The following is an 18,978-nucleotide window of genomic DNA, read 5'->3' as shown; positions in this document are numbered from 1 at the left end:
AAATGATTTCATAAGAAAATCATTGCTAGGGATAGAATGATAATTTTATGCCCATGCATTCTTGCAAACATCTAGAATTCATACTTCATGCATTTTATGAATGCAGGCTCTGAATGCTCCAACACTTTCAATAGCTACAATTTTTTCAAATTCTTTCAACTGGTCCTTTCTGCATTTGCCCTAATCTCACAATGGAAGCACAAACAACATTGAGATGAAAATAGTTAGTATGAGAAATTAATCAAGTTGGTTTGCCTCACTTTCCTCACAAGGTTAGTATTTCTCTCTGCGCACAAGTGTCTGGGGTGAATGTTTGAAATTCTACGACCTGCAATTAAGATTCCCAAATTATCATTCTTAGACATTATTAGACATTATTACTTAACAGCATGAACTACAAAAATCTTTAAATGTTTAAAATGAAAAGAAAAATATTTGAAAAACTGAAATCAAAATCTTTTTATTTTATTGGGACCAAAAGGTTATTTAAGTCTTTTTATTTTCTCATTATATCATTTGAATTTTTTTATAAGTAAATATTGTTTGTTAGTTTGATAAAAAAAATGTCAATGAGAGATATTCAACTCCACAATCTCTTTGTGTCCTCTCTTTTCTTTCTTCAAGGTTAAGTCTCTTTCCAACTATCAAACCAACCTTATATTTCTTATCATTTCACTTATCTCACTTATGGTATCTTTATTTCTTTTTCTCTTTCACTCTTTCTCTTGTAAGTGTCAATGGCGTCTAAGCTAGCTTCCATCAATAATTTTGGTTTATATTTGATTGCCTAGAGGAGTCCCGAGCACTTAGTGGCCAGTATTATTCCTCTGATTTATGTACCTAATCTAAGAGAAGAAAAAATTAAATAAATAGAAAAGTTAGATAATTTTGTCAATTAAGTTTGATTTTAATTAGCATTGGATGATGGATTCATTTTGTGGCACATTTTCTTACCCGTAGAGAACTACGTGTTGACTAATCTTGGGAAATAAACCAGACTACATTTGGTGGAAGTGTGACCCCACCTCCAAGGTTCCACCTGTACATAACTAATCAAAGCAATAAGAGATTTGGTGGTCTAAAATTCCCCTCATTCGCTATATTATACCTAATAATCTTTTAAATCAAATACATGTGTAGAAGAAAAATACAAAACATGTGTTAAATTTCCGCACAATGAATCTATACAATTGGAATTGTTACAAATTATCCACTATCCATTCTCTCACTGTAGGCACTCCTATCATTAATTGTTACATAGAAATATCGCTTGCCTTCATGATCAGTCTCTTTCATCTGCCCCTAGATGTGCTTATGAAACTAAACCCAGTTCAAAATCAGTACTCCAGCAAAGTGTCATAGACATTGAAGCAACCACACTAGAAATGGAAGCTTTTAGATGTCCAAGAAAGATCAATAGAGAAGAAGGTATCTGCTTGACATGGAAGGATGTGTGGGTGGCTGCTTCTAATAGAAAGAGTGGAAGCATATCAATTCTTAAGGGTCTAACTGGTTATGCCAAGTCAGGGCAGCTCTTGGCCATCATGGGTCCCTCTGGCTGTGGCAAATCCACACTACGTACTTGATACTTTAGCAGGTATATATATACATCACAAGTGAAGTTTCTAAATAATTTCATGCATGATATTGCTCATTTTTAATTCAGCTTTATTATTAAATTTGGCCCTTTTCATAAAGAATAACCTAACTTTATATTTCACTGCTTCTGAATTTTTAATAATTACATGTAAATTGTTTTGTTACTAATGTTAATATATTTTGTAGTGCTTGGAATTGAGGTATCTAAAAACAAGATGACTTTTTTAAGTTGAACAACTTATTTTAAAAGTTAAACTAATCTTAATTATCAATGGAAAAAAATTAATGATTGATTTTATAGTTATAAGTAGATACATAATAAATCCTAAATATATTAGAATATTAGTTGTTAATTATTTTTTTTATTTTATCCTTAGAGAATCCATTTTCCTGAAAGAATTGACTCACAAACAAAAAGAAAATTATTTATCAATATTTGTCAACCCATGTTATAAATTATTAATATATTAGAATATTAGTTAATTATTTTTTTTACTTTATCCTTAGAGAATCCATCTTTGTGAAACAATTGACTCAAACAAAAGAAAAATTACTTATCAGTTGTCAATCCATGTTATAAAAAGATATATGAGAATAGATATTTTGATTTCTCTTCCATAACAAAATGCATAAAATATTCAAGTAATATATATTAAGGGAAGAGAAAAGGTCTTGATGTCAACAAAAGTTAGTTCATTTGGTAAGGATTAGAATTATATATTGTAAGGACGTGAATTCAAATTCCACTACTGATATAAGAGAGTCTTGTTGGTGAGCAACTTGCAAATACTTTTGTAAGATTTTTTTAAACTTTGAGGTATATCTTAATCCTAGTGAGCCTCCGAAACCCAATTGACCTAAGTTTAATTTCAAAAGACAAAAAGAGGTCTTGATTTGAAAATCAGAAGGAGGAAAACAAAATATGAAGGAAGAAACACTTTTATCACATATCTTTCTTTTAATAGTTACAAGTATTTTATAGGATCCACCCATTGGTCCAAATCTGGTCAATTAGAGATTTGAACAAATTAAATGATGGTATGTGATAGAATATATGATAAGATATTCTATTTAGCCTAACTAATCAGTTTGTATTTGATAGAATCTATTATCAAAATATATGATAAGATATTCTATTAGTATTCTTAGCCTAGCTAATCAGTTTGTATTTGATAGAATATATTATCAGAATATAAGATAAGATATTCTATCATTATTCTTAGTTTATCTTTAAGCTTGTAATCCTTTATATAAGTTAATGATGCTTAACGAAAGGGGAGAGAAAAATATTCTTTCTCTTATTCTTAGAGCTAGCTTTTGGAGTTGAGTTAGGTCTCTCACATTATCCATTCTAAGATGGTATGCCATTCAGCCCCGACATGGGCTGAACTTTTTAAACCTCGGTGAGCCTTTTTGCTCGCTGTCTCTCTCAAATCTCTTCTCTTACCTTATCTCTCTCAAATCACTTCCCTTACCTTACCTTCCCTCCATCTCTTATTTCTTCTTCTTCTCACCGTCATGATGGACAATAAGAGTTCTTTTCATTCGTCTTTTGTGATTTCCAGTATAAGGAACCATATCTCCATCACTCTTGAAATGGAGAATGTCTGTCGAAGAGCTGCCTCATCATTCAACTTGTTTTAGGTCTCACAAGTGCTTATCGAGGTGTATGGACATTAATTCAGTAGAGTGATCATCAACCTCAGTTTTATCAGGCTCGGTCGATGCTCACACTTGAGGAAGCTGGATCGACAATGGTGGTTGCCTCACAATCCATTTATGACTCAAATTTGTCTCATTCAGACCAACAACAACGTGGGAATGTTGGAAGAAGAAGAAGATTTTATTTCATTTGCCACACCAAATACAAGAGTATGATCCCCTATTTATACTAAAATAGAGTGACCACTCACATAATTTGCTTATTCAAGAATACTAAATGCTCACATAATTGCTTATTCAAGACTTTGTAACTCACAACCTTACAACTTTCATCTTCCACAATTTAAGGCTCATAAAACTTGTTATTATTATTTTTCTAATTAATATCTAACATCCTCCCTTAATTGGAAAATTCTTCTGCACACCAAGTCTTGCTCGCAATCTTCGAAAATCTTCAAATTTGAGAGGCTTGGTGAAAATATCCGCAACTTGATCTTGAGTTTTCACATGAGTCAATTCTACTTCTTTCTTGGCAATGCACTCTCTAATGAAATGATACCTTGTATCTATATGCTTACTTCGTTCATGGAACACCGGATTCTTAGCAAGCTCTTGTGCAGATCTATTATCAACATAGATCTTTGTGCTTTCCTTTTGCAACAACTGAAGTTCCTCCAACAATCTTCTTAGCCAAATGGCATGACATGTGCAAGAAGTTGCAGCTACATACTCGGCTTCACAAGTAGAAAGTGTCACAATGCCTTGCTTCTTAGAACTCCATGTAAAAACACAATCACCCATAAAAAATACAAATCCGGTAGTACTTTTTCTATCATCAACATCTCTGGCAAAATCACTATCACAAAATCCCACAAGCTTATAGTTATTGGAGGGAGAATAAAACAATCCAAAATCAATTGTACCTTTCAAGTAACGAAGAATTCTTTTTGCGGCTTTTAGATGAGGAGAGGTAGGAGCCTCCATAAAGCGACACACAACTCCCACCGCATATAGAATATCGGGCCTTGTATTGGTTAGAAACCTTAAAATCCCCACAAGACTCTTGAAGACCGTGGAGTCTACCTTCTCTCCTTCATCAAACTTTGATAACTTCAAGCCACCTTCCATAGGTGTGTTCACGGGATTGCAATCAAGCATATTAAATTTCTTCAACACTTCTTTTGTGTAGCTTTCTTGTGAGACAAAGATACCATTCTCTGTTTGCTTCACTTCCATTCCCAAGTAATATGACATGAGTCCCATATCTGTCATATCAAATTCACGAGACATGGACTCCTTGAAGTCTTCAAACAAATTTGGGTTATTGCCGATAAAGATAAGGTCATCCACATAAAGACAAATAAATAAGACATCACCATTATTAAAAGTTTTAACATAAAGAGCATACTCATTTTGACAACGAACAAACCCATTGTCTTGGAAGTACTTGTCAATGCAAGTATTCCATGCCCTCAGTGCTTGCTTTAGACCATACAATGCCTTGTTCAATTTCAAGACTTTTCCTTCTTGACCTTCGATGACAAAACCCATTGGTTGTTCAACATAGATATCTTCTTCAAGATAGCCATTTAGAAATGCCGATTTTACATCAAGCTGAAAAATTCTCCACTTCATTTGAGCTGCCAAGGAAATAAGAAGACAAATGGTTTCCATGCGGGCAACCGGTGCAAACACTTCATCATAATCAACTCCATATTGTTGCTTATAACCTTTAGCTACAAGTCTTGCTTTGTGTCTCTCAACCTCTCCTTTTGCATTCTTCTTGATTTTGAACACCCATTTGAATCCAATTGCTTCATGTCCTTTGGGAAGGCTTGATAACTCCCAAGTGTTGTTCTTCTCAATGGCTTTGATTTCTTCTTCCATGGCTTGTCTCCACCTTTTGTCTTTCATTGCTTCATCAAAGTTTAAGGGTTCACTGTCAACAAAAAGACAAAACAAATCATTTATAACTTCAGTTTCATCATATAATTCTTGAATATTTCTCATTCTTCTTGGCCTTTCACTTGAACTCCTTTCGGAAGATGATGAGGCTTCATTGGTTGAAGGAGTTGGTGAAAGTGCTGGAGTTGAATCATTTGGAGTCAAGGCTTCTTCATCTATTTCTTCAAAGTACGGGAAAAAATCATAAGTGTCTTCTTTCTCCTCCCAATTCCATGTGCCTTTTTCATAGAACTCGACATCTCGGCTCACAATTGTCTTTCCATTGTTTGGATTGTATAATTTGTAGCCTTTTGAGCTTGCATCATAGCCAATGAACACATGTTTCTCACTCCGATCATCAAGTTTGAATCTTCCTTGGTCGGGTACATGAGCATATGCAATGCTCCCAAATACTCTCAAGTGATCAACTCTTGGCTTCACTCCACTCCATGCTTCTTGTGGTGTTTGATCTTTGACATTCTTTGTTAGGGAGCGATTGGACAAATAAACGGCACATGCAACAGCTTCAGCCCAAAATTCCTTTGGCATATTTTTAGCCTTCAACATACATCTAGTCATATTAAGAATAGTTCTATTTTTTCTCTCCGCTACCCCATTTTGTTGTGGAGATCTAGGAACCGTTAGAGGACGACGAATCCCATATTTTTCACAAAATTCATTAAATTCTTTTGATGTGAATTCGCCACCTCTATCGGATCTTAGAGCTTTGATTACATAACCACTCTCCTTTTCCACAAGAGCTTTAAAATTTTTAAAAGCTACAAATGCCTCAGATTTTTGCTTTAGAAAATAAACCCAAGTCTTTCTACTATAATCATCAATAAAAAGCAAGAAATATTTATTGTTACCACATGAAGGAGGATTGATTGGGCCACACACATCGGTGTAAACAAGTTGGAGAGGCTCCTTTGCTCTTGAATTAGCTTCTTTTGGAAAACTCCTTCTTGCATGCTTACCAAGGAGACATGCTTCACACAATTGATTAGGATGGTTGATGTGAGGCATCCCTTTCACCATCTTCTCCTCTCCTAAGGATCTTAGTGCTCCAAAATTCAAGTGCCCAAATCTCATATGCCAACACTATGATTCATCTTTTATGCTAGCCTTCAAACATTTTGCTTCATTGGTTTTAATGTTCAAAGTGAACATTCTATTTCTTGACATAAACACCTTGGCAATCAAATTAGAATTTTGATCTCGAAGCCATAAACAACAATCTTTCATATGAATTTCATACCCCTTTTCAACAAGTTGTCCCAAACTCAAAATATTGCTTTTTAGTTTAGGAACATAGTAAACATCCATGATTAATTTGTGAGCGCCATCTTTTAAAGAAATTAAAATGGTACCTTTTCCTTGGATTTGCACCTTGGAAGAATCTCCAAAAGAAACATTTCCTTTCACCTTCTCATCAAGTTCCACAAATTTCTCTTTGCATCCACACATGTGATTGCTTGCTCCATTGTCAAGATACCATAAGCATTTGTCTTCCTTCTCACCATTATTAAGTGATAGTAGTAGTGTTGACTCTTCAACTTCTTTATCATCAACAAGATTGACCTTCTCTTCAACATTTGTTCTACACTCCCAAGAGTAATGGCCATATTTATGACAATTAAAACATTCAACATTAGATTTATCATACCTCCTTTCATATGCTTTTTCATAATTGTTTCTACCTCTTCCTCTTCCTCTTCCACGACTTCTAGTGGATTGATGGCTCCTCCATTCATTATTGTCAAAATTATCACGATCTCCTCTTCCTTGGCCATGACCACGTCCACGACCACGTCCTCTTCCACGTCCACGTGCTTTTTGACTACTTTCTCCTCCATTTTCTTTCAAAGAAGCTTTGGCTTTGAGGACTTGCTCCAATGGCTCATCATGTCTTCTATTGAACCTTTCTTCATAGGCTTGAAGAGAACCCATCAATTGATCTACGGTCGTTGAGTCTAAATCCTTAGACTCTTCAATAGCACAAACCACATAATCAAATTTAGCGATTAAGGAGCGAAGGATCTTTTCCACCACACGAACATCTTCCATATTTTCTCCATAACGCTTTATTTGGTTCACAATAGCCAACACCTTGTTGCCAAAATCTGAGATAGATTCAGATTCCTTCATATGCAATGATTCAAACTCTCTACGTAGAGTTTGTAGGCGCACCTTTTTTACCTTATCAACACCTTCAAGGGAGGTTTTCAAAATCTCCCATGCTTCTTTGGATGTGGTTGCATTTGACACCAACTCGAACATAGCTTCATCCAAACCTTGATGAATGAAAGTAAGTGCTTGTTGATCCTTCTTCTTCGACTTCAACAAAGTCTCCTTCTCATTTGGTGACAAAATAGCCTCATTTTGAGGTTGGGTATAACCTTTCTCTACAATCTCCCATGCATCTTGAGAACCTAATAAGGCTTTCATGCGACGACACCAATTATCATAATTCTCTTTGGTAAGACGAGGGAATTGAAACATACTCAAGCCATTGTTTGCCATCTCTCAACTCACAAAGTGTTTCTCTCTCAACTCACAAAGTGTTTCTCTCTCAACACTCTAGAACTCAAGCTCTGATACCACTTTGTTGGAAGAAGAAGAAGATTTTATTTCATTTGCCACACCAAATACAAGAGTATGATCCCCTATTTATACTAAAATAGAGTTACCACTCACATAATTTGCTTATTCAAAAATACTAAATACTCACATAATTGTTTATTCAAGACTTTGTAACTCACAACCTTACAACTTTCATCTTCCACAATTTAAGGCTCATAAAACTTGTTATTATTATTTTTCTAATTAATATCTAACAGGGAAGCCGTCTGGATATCACAAGAATTCTGGAAAAAAAAATTAGTGGTGGTGGTCCTAGGTCCAGTTCGAGACAGTCTCAGTATTCTATTAGTATTGTTAGCCTAACTAATCAGTTTGTATTTGATAGAATATATTATCAAAATATATGATAAGATATTCTATCGGTATTCTTAGCCTAACTAATCAGTTTGTATTTGATAGAATATATTATCAGAATATAAGATAAGATATTCTATCATTATTTTTAGTTTATCTTTAAGCTTGTAATTCTTTATATAAGCTAATGATGCTTAACGAAAGGGGGAGAGAAAAATATTCTTTCCCTCATCCCTAAAGTTAGCTTTTGGGGTTAAGTTAGGTCTCTCACATTATATATTCTTAGAGTATGCATTCATATTTCAGGGCGACTAAGTTCAAACACAAGGCAAACCGGGGAGATTCTGATCAATGGTCATAAACAATCACTGGCTTATGGAACATCTGTATGTAAAATATCTTAAATTCATTAACAAAAGCAAATTGGACTGCTAATTAGTTTCAAGAGACACATGATCACTTAACCATTGTTTCAATCCATGTTGTGAACACAGGCATATGTCACACAAGATGATACCTTATTGACAACCTTAACGGTTAGAGAAGCAGTGCACTATTCACAATCAGAGAAGAAAGAGAGAGCAGACTTCACAATCAGAGAAATGGGTCTGCAAGATGCCATTAACACCAGAATTGGAGGGCGGGGTTCTAAAGGCGCTAGTGGGGGTCAGAAGAGGGAGAGTGAGCATCTGCATAGAGATCCTAACACGCCCTAAACTTCTGTTTCTTGATGAACCAACTAGTGGACTAGACAGTGCAGCTTCCTACCAGAAGAATTGCTACTTTGGCTCAGAATGATCACATTCAGAGGACTGTTATTGCTTCTATCCACCAGCTTAGTAGTGAAGTTTTTCAACTCTTAAATAACCTTTGTCTTTTGTCTTCGGGTAAAACAGTTTACTTTGGACCTGCTTCTGCTGCAAATGAGGTAATCAGGAACATAGCCAATTTTATAGTCCTTTTATATTACAATTTAAATTCTTTTCTAATTAGTATACAATTACTAATTGAGGTTTTGCTTCAATGTTTGTGTAGTTTTTCGCTTCAAATTAATGGTTTTCCTTGTCCTGTTCTCATGAATCCATCTGATAATTTAATGAAAACTATGAACAAGTTTTTCGATCAGGTAACTAAGGCGACCAAGTTTTCATGGCATTGGTGCTTTTGTAACGATTCAATTATTCCTATGTGTAATAATCGAATATAATTGCAGTAAACAATAATCTGATAAAAAATATTCCTTTTCATCAGGACATTGAGGTGGGTTTACTGGGAATAGAAAAGTACCCACAGAAGAAGCAATCCGCATCCTTGTAAATTCATACATATCATCTGAAATGAATCAAGAAGTTCAAAACGAAGTAGCTGTACTATCTACTAAGGTATCCTTCGTGGTTTACTAGATTTTTTTTTCTTTGTAGTAATCAAAGATAAGTATAACAATACTCATGCATACTGATCAACTAACTAAATTAGACCTCCTTTGTTCGTGGCTTACTGGGTGCTCACTTCACAAATACCTTAACATTATCATTAATTGTATTTAAATTGGTTTTACGGCATTAGTTCAATCGAATGGAAGAGAGGGCATGCTGGCTTCTTTAATCAATGCTTAGTTCTTACTGAAAGATCCTTCGCGAACATGTACCGTGATCTAGGCTATTATTGGTTACAATTTGCCATATTTGTTGCATTGGCCATAGCTTTGGCCACTATTTTCTGTGATTTGGGTACAAGTTACGGCTCAGTTCAGGTAAGAGTGGTAAAATATGGAACATTATATGATATGACTCATACAATAATTAACTAAAATCGCATTTGCTTTGCATTTTGCTGATCCCTCTAATGTGCTGCTGTTGCTGCCGATTATTTCAGGATCCAGGTTCTCTTATTGCATTTATAAATGGATTCTTAACTTTCATGACCATTGGTGGATTCCCTTCCTTTGTGGAAGTCATGAAGGTAGTTCAGATTATTGCTCATTGGAATTTCTTTCCAATTTTGTTAATAATTATATAAGGGTTTATTTATTTGGTCACTATAATTATACAAATTTTACATTTTAGTCTGTATTTAAAACTCATTCATTTTAGTCTATACATGTACACTTTTGACATCATTTTCTGAGGTTATAAAATTGCCACATATTGGTCTCAAAATAAAATAAAATATAAACAAAAATTTTGTTGTGATTTTTCATGATCGGTACATTTGTGACAATTTTATAAGCAAATGGTGTTAATTAGGACACTTGATGGCAGAGATAAAAATTATATGTAAAATGCATGTTTAGGGACTAAATGAATAGTTTTAGAGGTGATGATATTTGAACAATCATAACTTAGAAACACGTTATTAAAACTTTTCATTTCTTTCTATTTTTTTCTTAGGTTATATTATATCATTAATGTTATCAATGATTTATCTCTCTTCTTGATGTATATACCTTCCAAGTACAAGAATCATTTTTCTAATTTTAAATGTAAGGACCAAAACATCAAAATGGTACAAGTAACTAAATAATTAAACCTTACATTGTACAAGTATTCACTAAATAATTTTCGGGTCTTAATTGATTCCCAGGTATTTCAACGAGAAAGGCAAAATGGGCATTATGGTGTGACTGCATTTGTCATTGGGAACACCTTGTCTTCTGTATTTCATAAGGGATGCGAACACTTCTGTATTTCATTTATGTTTTATTTTCAAGTTTCATGTTAGTGGATAGTCTTATGATGATAGTTGCGAGCGTTGTTCCCAACTTTCTAATGGGCATCATGACCGGTGCTGGAATTCAAGGAATCATGCTTTTACTAGATGGGTTCTTTAAATTGCCACGTGATATTCCTAACCCAGTTTGGAGATACCCATAACACTTTGTTGCTTTTCACACGTTTGCCAACCAAGGAATGTTCAAGAACGAGTTTGAAGGACTAAGATTTGCTTCCAATGAAGTTGGAGGAGGTTACATAAGTGGTGAAGATATTTTAAGAAATACATGGCAAGTTGACACGAGTTACTCAAAGTGGGTTGATCTTGCAATCTTGATAGGGATGATTGTTGTGTATCGAGTTTTGTTTTTGGTTATCATCAAGATTAAAGAGAAGATGAAGCCCGTTGTTGTATCACTATCGTGTATGTCAGCGTCTTCCAAGCGAACAATACAGGTCATGGAAAACCCCAACGCCACTCCTTTACATTGAGATTTGAGAAGTCATTGTAATTGGGAAGTCATTGTTATATACTTTTTTCGCATCTGTTTTTATGTTGCATGCACAAGTAAAGATAAAAGAATGTCATTTTACTCTAATTGGAAAAGTTAGTTTCTAGTTTTTTTTTTCGTTATTGGTTTCTAAAATTATGGAACACGCCATCTTATATTGTGTTATTTTAATTGTATTTAAATATAAGTTGTATTCAATAAAAGTATATGCCTCAACAGTACAAAACTCACCTCTGTCCCATTTCTTTCATTTTTCTCTTTCTCTTCAATGCTACTTTTTTATCCAAAATGAAAATTAACTATTGGTATATTCCTTTAAAGATGGAGAAATAAGGTGGTGTTTTCAGGAAAGTACATACTATAAGTTGTGTTAGGTAACAAAAAATACATACTAAAACATTGCTGCTGAAAAGTTATATTTTACTTTTTAGTTTATAAAAATATATAATTAGGATTATTAAAATGATAGAGTTCAAGGAAAACCTGTAAAAGGAAAAAAGAAGAACTAACGAGAAAGAAGGGTTAATTGGCTTGGAGGCCCACCAAGTGCTAAGAGCTAACTAGCTTTGTAAATTGTAATGGAAGAAGACAAGGTGTTACTTTATGCACCATATACAAATTTTCTCCCATACTCTCTTTTAATTTTAAAATAAAATTAAATACATGTAATTTAGTTGGCAATACACATGATTAATTCTATGATTATTTCAAAAGAACAAAACTTATAGAATAACGCAAAATTTTATTGGAGAATTAAATGTCTTAATTAATAGTTAAGAAAAATAAAGCTAAATATCCTCATTGAGTGAACCTCCCCTGTTCTCTTATTTTTTTTTTTCTGAATCTTAAATCCTCCCCTGCTTATGGTGGATGCGTCTTATTCACAGTTCTTGTAAAGGTACGTTTTATTTTTGTGATGGGGTGTTTTCCACACACCCCTAGTCAATGTTAAGGAACATAGTGGTCTAGGTCTTCTCTTGGTATAATAAATCGTCAAGTCTCGACTTATGGAATAATTTTTTATAACAACTTCAACTGCCTAATTAGTTACTTATAGTAAAACCACTAATTATACTTTGGAAAAGAATATAATTATTATAAATACATTTTATCATTTAAAGCAGGAACAATTTATCTTTTTAATTAGACAAATATTAACCATAGCTAATAATGATAACAATAATAATAAGGTTTAAATAATCTTTTGTTTCATAAAAAATAAGAGATTTGTTACATTATGAAAGAGTTTGACAAAGTCCATGTAATCTCCTTTTATGTAAATTTGTTTATAAATTTACATTTTTTTTCAAAACAGTTGACACCAAGACTAGTTAATTACATATTTAAAAACATAATTTATCAAAAAATATATTACAAGTAAGATTACTTGATCACATGACAAGTGAATCAATTATCAACATCATTGTTATGTCATGAATTATGACTTAATAATAGGAACTAAAGAAAAATAATCACAAGGATTAAAACAAAAAAATTCAAAATACTAAAGTAAAAAACACTCAACCAAAAGCTTGTTTAACTCTATTATTAATAAGACTTAAATATATTTTTAATTTTTTAAGTGTAAGTAACTTTCTTTTTAGTCTTTTAAATTTGAATTTGTTTTTTTTTGTGCTTGAAATCCATAAAATATTTTTTTAGTCATTTTGCAAAGAGAGTCAAACAGGAAATAAGATATTCACATCTTTTTTTATATTTTTTACTGTCAAAGTTTGATTTTATATTTTAAAGTATGATTTTTTATAAGTTTAAAAGTCTCCAAATCAAGTCAACAATAATAAATTAAAGCAATTTTTAAAGCGATTAATGTGTTTTTAATTTTGTTACAGACTTGATCATGACAATTTTTAACCACTAGAAGCATACTTTGAAATGAAAAATAAAAAATCAAATTATGACTATCGATAATTGTTACAAATTATGAATCTCTTATTTTATGTTTGACTCACAATATGCAAAATGACTAAATAAAAACATTTTGTGGATTTCAAGAACAAAAACATAATTTTAAATTTAAAGAACTAAAAAAATGACTCAAATTTAAAATATTAAAAATATATTTAAGTCTAATAATAATCATCATCATCATCTTTGTCAAAACAATAAAAAGAAACGCGAAAGTGATTCTTTTTAAATAGACCAATCGAAAGAGTGATAATCACTTGATAAAAGGAACATGCATATTATTATTAAAAAAAAAACTTACAATTTCAAGAAATACACATCACAAACATACACAAAAAGTCCCAAAAACTGGACTGGTACACAGAAAAAGAATGCTTCTGCCTTTCCTAATGTTAGATAGTTTTGTGAATCATACAATGGCAATTATTGCTCAACGTTTATCTCACAACAAACTTTATAATATTCTTCAACATGCACAGGGATCACAAATAAATATTTACAAATCTCATGTATATAATCAAGCTTAATTCATAAAATTCCACCATCTTGTAAACTTCAGATTCCTTGGTAAAATTGATATGCCTAGTACATAACATATTGCCACACCACAATTCTGCAGCTCTTAATGGGATATCTCAACCATATATGATTACTCTGCCTTGGATTACAAGCTAATCAATCTCACTGCTCCTTGTCACTTTGGTTAACCCAAAGTTTGTTTGGGGACAATTTAATGCTGAGGAAATAGGCTTCACCTTCTCAAAGCTCTTGATGATAACCAAAAATAGAATTCGATATAGTACTGCCATTCCTACCAAGATACCAACATCCACCCACTTTGAATAATTCACTTCCATTTGCCATATGTGTCTCAGAATATGTTCACCATGAATTGTCATGTGTGCTCCAACTTGATTGCTAGGGAATGTTAGACCTTGAAACTCATTCTTGAACAATCCTTGGTAGGCATACTTGTGGAAGGAAATGTAGTGCAAAGGGTATCTCCAAAAGGGCTTAGGAATGTCACTTGGAAGCCTATAGAATCCACCATCTAACATCATTATGCCCAGAATTCCAGAACCAACGATTATACCCATCAAGAAATTGGGAACCATGCTCGCAACAATCATCATGAGACCCTCGACCAAGAAGACTGAAGTGAAAAGCATAAATATAAAGTACACAAAATGTTCGTGTCCTTGGTGAAGTCCAACTAGGTAATAAACCAGTGCTCCTGGGATCAATGACATCAACAGCAAAAATGGAACAGAGGATAATGTGTTGCCGATGGTAAATGCAGTGACACCATAATGCCCATTGAGTCTTTCTCTTTCAAACACCTACTCAAAGATCCAAGAGATATGTCACTAAAAAAATTCAGTAATGTGAATAGTGTCACGTATTATTGATCAAGCATCTAAATCACAAGAGAGTGCTTTTAAGTGTCCAAAAGGCTAAGATTATAATCACACAAAGAAACTCAGTTTCTCCCCATCCATGAGGATAATAAAATGAGAATGTCCAAGCATCATAATCCTTATAGAGAAACTACTTTACCTTCATTTCCTCCACAAAAGAAGGGAACCCTCCAACAGTTATGAAGGTCAGGAATGTAACAACAAACACAAGCAATGAACCTCTGGCCTGAAACCATCAACATTAGTCTTCAAAATTAGCTTTTCTTGGGATTATGACATAAAAATGATAAACTAGCTTATGTTCAAGTTTGTGCATTATAACTCATACTCTGCCTCACTCCATGTTTTACCTGAATTGATTCACTGCTTGAACCAATGTCAAAGAACATGGTACCAAGACTTAAAGCCAAGGCACCATAGATAAGTAGGCGTAACCAGTAATAACCTACTTCGCGATACATGTTCACGAAAGATCTTCTTGTAAGAATGAGACATTGGGTGAAAAAGTCAGCATGGCATTTCTCATCCATTGTGTCCGAGTCCTGCATCCATTTGTTCGTCGAAGATTTTTAGTGGTCCAAGCACACATACTTTTCATTTTTTCTAAAAACAATATAGATTTCTCTTGCACCAAAATTACTTGCTTTATATTTATGAAGTCCATGTTATGATAGGGCCTTGTTAGGAGAAATCAATGTTCTTTTTAGTTTTAGCAAGACTTTTCCTCTATTTTTATCCCTTTCCATCCTTCTAAGGGTGTAGCTAGACTCACCCTTTTCTTTGTTTGGGCTATTTCCTTTTGAACTTGGTGACAAATCTTAGATGAATCATATGATTTAGCAAGAACATGAATTGCTTCTTCTGTACTTAGCCCTCCGGCTAATCCTTTCTCAGGGTCCTGCAAATGAAGGGTGAATCGGTTGATAGAGCCAGCTGAAAACTGAAGCAATTTGTACTAAAGATTAGAGAGTGAAAACAATTGGAAGCTAAAAGCCTAACTATGGCCCCCCTATCCACATGACCACATCAGTTTAGAAAAGTTCTAAAGCTAGTATTATATAGTCTCTACTTACCTGTTCAAAATCCTTGTTAATGGTTTTTACGAAGTGATCTGAAGGACTATGAAGACTTGGGCAGGGAAAACCATTTGATGAGAAAAACTGCGGCCAAAAAATAAAAGTCAATCACTCATTGGTTTTCAGAAACAAATTGATATGTGGAAAACCAAAAAGTGGTTGTAGTTTCCTACCTTATTTGCAGCAGAAGTAGGTCCAAAGTAAACTGTTTTCCCAGAAGACAGAAGGCAAAGGTTGTGGAAAAGTTGAAAAATTTCATTACTTGGCTGATGGATTGATGCAATAATAGTCCTTTGAATGCCATCCTTTTTGTTCAAGTTGGATATTCTACTCATAACATGATAAGAAGCTGCGCTATCAAGTCCACTAGTTGGTTCATCAAGGAAGAGAAGCCTTGGATGTGTTAAGATCTCAATGCAAATGCTAACTCTCCTCTTTTGCCCGCCACTAGCGCCTTTAGAACCCCACCCTCCAATTCTGGTGTTAATGGCATCATGCAGACCCATTTCTCTTATTGTGAAATCAGCTCTCTCCTGTTTTTCTGACTTGGACATGGAATCTGGCAATTGAAGGTAAGCTGAGTAGTATACAGCTTCTTTGACTGTTAGAGTTGTCAAAATAGTATCATCTTCTGTTACATATGCCTGATTTCAATGGTAAGAGGAAGACGAAAGTTTAATAGACTCCATGTATGTGTAAGAAAATGACTCATCAATTCTCTTTGACTAGCAAAATATTCTTACAGATGCTCCATAAGCTAGTGCTTGTTTCCTTCCATTGATTAAGATCTTCCCTGTTTGCTTTGTCTTTGAACCTAATCTTCCTGCAATTTCATATGAAGTGTAGGATATTGTGATGTTCATGAAGTTTATAGCTTTTTTTTTTTTACGCAAAAGGGTGTGCAGAGATAGTAACCTTGGAAAAGTATTGCAATTTTTCTTTCTTTTCCTTTGATTTTATCTTATTTTACATGGAGTTATTCAAAAGATTATGTACTAGCTAGTGCAATCATGGTAAGCATGGATTCTCTTGAGCATACTATCTGACATATTTTTTTAAACACTATTTATTATTTATTATTAGTTGAAATCTATTAAAAATCATAATTTTTTTTTTGAATCTCACTTCTTATTTTATAATTTTTAATAAATTTAAATCAATTATATAAAAAGTGTTAAAAGAAAAGTGTCACTTGTATTGCTAGTGATCATCTTTCCTGTAATGCAACATTATAAATATAATTAAACTATCAAAGCAATATATGAAACTAGGGGGGAGACCCGTGTAACTAATTACATTTTATAATTCAAAAGTACTTATACACGTGGTACAAAATGTGTACTCGACTACTCGTGCAAAATATACTTTAGTGACATTAATAGTTGACAAATATAATTTGTGATATATAAGTACATACGTCAATTATAATACGATTCTTATATCATTATCAGACCCGTGAAGTACAATTTATGTCATAATGTCAAAGTCTTTACATAGTTTGATCCTAAAACCATGAAAGCTACAGGGTCAAAACGATCATCCAAATAAGATTACCTGCTAAAGCATCAAGAAGTGTTGACTTGCCACAACCAGAAGGACCCATTATTGCCAATAGTTTCCCTGGTTTGGCATAGCCTTTTAGACCCTGAAGTATTGGCTTCCTTCCATTTTTTCCATTTGAAACTGTCACCCACAAATCCTCCCACGTCAAGAAAACACCCTCCTCTTGATCTTCCTCGCCATCTTTACCAGTTTCTACTGATTTGATCTTTTCTACCTCAAATGAGGTCTCAAATTCTGAAAGGGGTGGCAGAATTTTAGAGCTATTGTTTGGTTCACAATCACTAGCATTAGGTTGAAGAAGACAGCTCATTGTGAATTTTGTGTGAGTGTGTGTGTGTGTGTGTGTGTGTGTTTATGCTAGTGGGAGTGTGAGAGAATATGCTAGTGGGAGTGTGAGAGAGTATGCATTAGGTTGGTAGAAGAATATGGTCTGTTGAAGCCTTCCTACAAAGCCAACTCATTATATAAAAAGTTTGGTTAGTAACACAGTAACTATTAATGAAGACAGTGCAACAATACCAAACACTTGAGCCACACTTTAGGAGGAACAATATGAAAATGTAGATTAACAAAGGTTCACAAAGTCAAAGAAATCAATATGGTTGTCAGAAAAATAGGACTATTGAGAAGTGAGGAATTCTACCGGAACCCCTACTTGTACCTACTTCCAAATTATTTTCAATTATTTATAGTAGTAATAACACTGAAAAGTATAACAAACATCTTACAGAGAGTATTCTAGACTCCTCGCTATGTGATGGGTATGGGAGACTGATATAACCATGCATGACGCAACTTTACAGTTACACCTACTATAGGGAGTATTCTGATTATATTCTTAAATAATTTAGGACATCTTAATACACCTTCACACACAGTACTAGACATATAAAGTTTGGAGAACTTCACATTTACAAGTAGCCTATCATTAAGATTGAATATATTATGATACCGTATAAAAATTGAGTTGAACCTAATTCTTAAAAGCTAACTCAAATTATCTATAAAAAAAAAAAAGGCTAACTCAAAGAAGTAGAATTGTCAAAGTCATATAAGGAGTATTCTAGTCATATTCATAACTAATGCAGGGCGTGTTAACTCAAAAAAAAAAAAAAAACACTGCCCAATGTTTTAATAAAGTTCACAAAAAGAAAAAGCCACTAGTAGAGCAGGAAGAAAACTCTAAGATTGGCGAGTGGCCATGATATGGATAAAGTCATTATATTTATGCATGGATTATAGCCCTTGTAAAAGACAATATAAAGTTATTACTAGCTTCTATAAATAAAAGTGTAATCAAAACTTAATATATAAAAAATAAAAATCAACACTATAATACTGCAAATGATATGATTTAATAGTTTTTCGTTGCAGGCCAGTTAGTGGAAGTGATGTGTGATGTGTCAGCTCTCACAAGTCTTTTAAGTGTTTTGTTTTTAAGGCAACCATATTGATTTAAGGGCACATATTATTTTAAGATCATTGAGTTTAATTTTTATGTTTCATATTCATGGATGACAATTTGAGAAGCCGCGCCATTTTAAAGATTTTGAATTGGAATCAACGTCACCATAAAGGTGGGTTGAATAGTATAATTTTTTATAAATTATAGGTATTTTTCTCTAAAGAG

At 33.5% G+C, this 18,978-nt stretch overlaps 1 protein-coding gene and 1 pseudogene across 2 annotated transcripts; one reads left to right on the top strand and one right to left on the bottom strand.

The window, feature by feature from the left end:
- Positions 1 to 1,385: 1,385 nt before the first annotated feature.
- LOC114381601 lies at positions 1,386 to 11,465 on the top strand (annotated as a pseudogene).
- A 2,083-nt stretch (positions 11,466 to 13,548) lies between these two features.
- On the bottom strand, positions 13,549 to 18,535 carry LOC114381362 (ABC transporter G family member 11-like). 2 transcript variants are annotated; one of them, XM_028340601.1, is made up of 8 exons: positions 17,340 to 18,535; positions 16,529 to 16,608; positions 15,959 to 16,429; positions 15,783 to 15,869; positions 15,482 to 15,649; positions 15,060 to 15,251; positions 14,849 to 14,935; positions 13,549 to 14,631 (listed from the first exon to the last, which is right to left on the bottom strand). In XM_028340601.1, the coding sequence occupies exons 1-8, from the start codon at positions 17,656 to 17,658 to the stop codon at positions 13,963 to 13,965; spliced, it is 2,073 nt and encodes a 690-aa protein (XP_028196402.1). In that variant the 5' UTR covers positions 17,659 to 18,535; the 3' UTR covers positions 13,549 to 13,962. The 2 variants fall into 2 exon arrangements, with proteins under 2 accessions (XP_028196402.1, XP_028196403.1); XM_028340602.1 differs by having other exon boundaries at positions 15,482 to 15,607; positions 17,340 to 18,534.
- Positions 18,536 to 18,978: the final 443 nt, after the last annotated feature.

Source organism: Glycine soja, chromosome 13 (assembly GCF_004193775.1).
Source record: "Glycine soja cultivar W05 chromosome 13, ASM419377v2, whole genome shotgun sequence".
Classification (NCBI taxonomy): Eukaryota; Viridiplantae; Streptophyta; class Magnoliopsida; order Fabales; family Fabaceae; genus Glycine; species Glycine soja.
The sequence above is the reverse complement of the archived record's forward strand: the minus strand, read 5'-3'. Positions and strand labels throughout refer to the sequence as shown.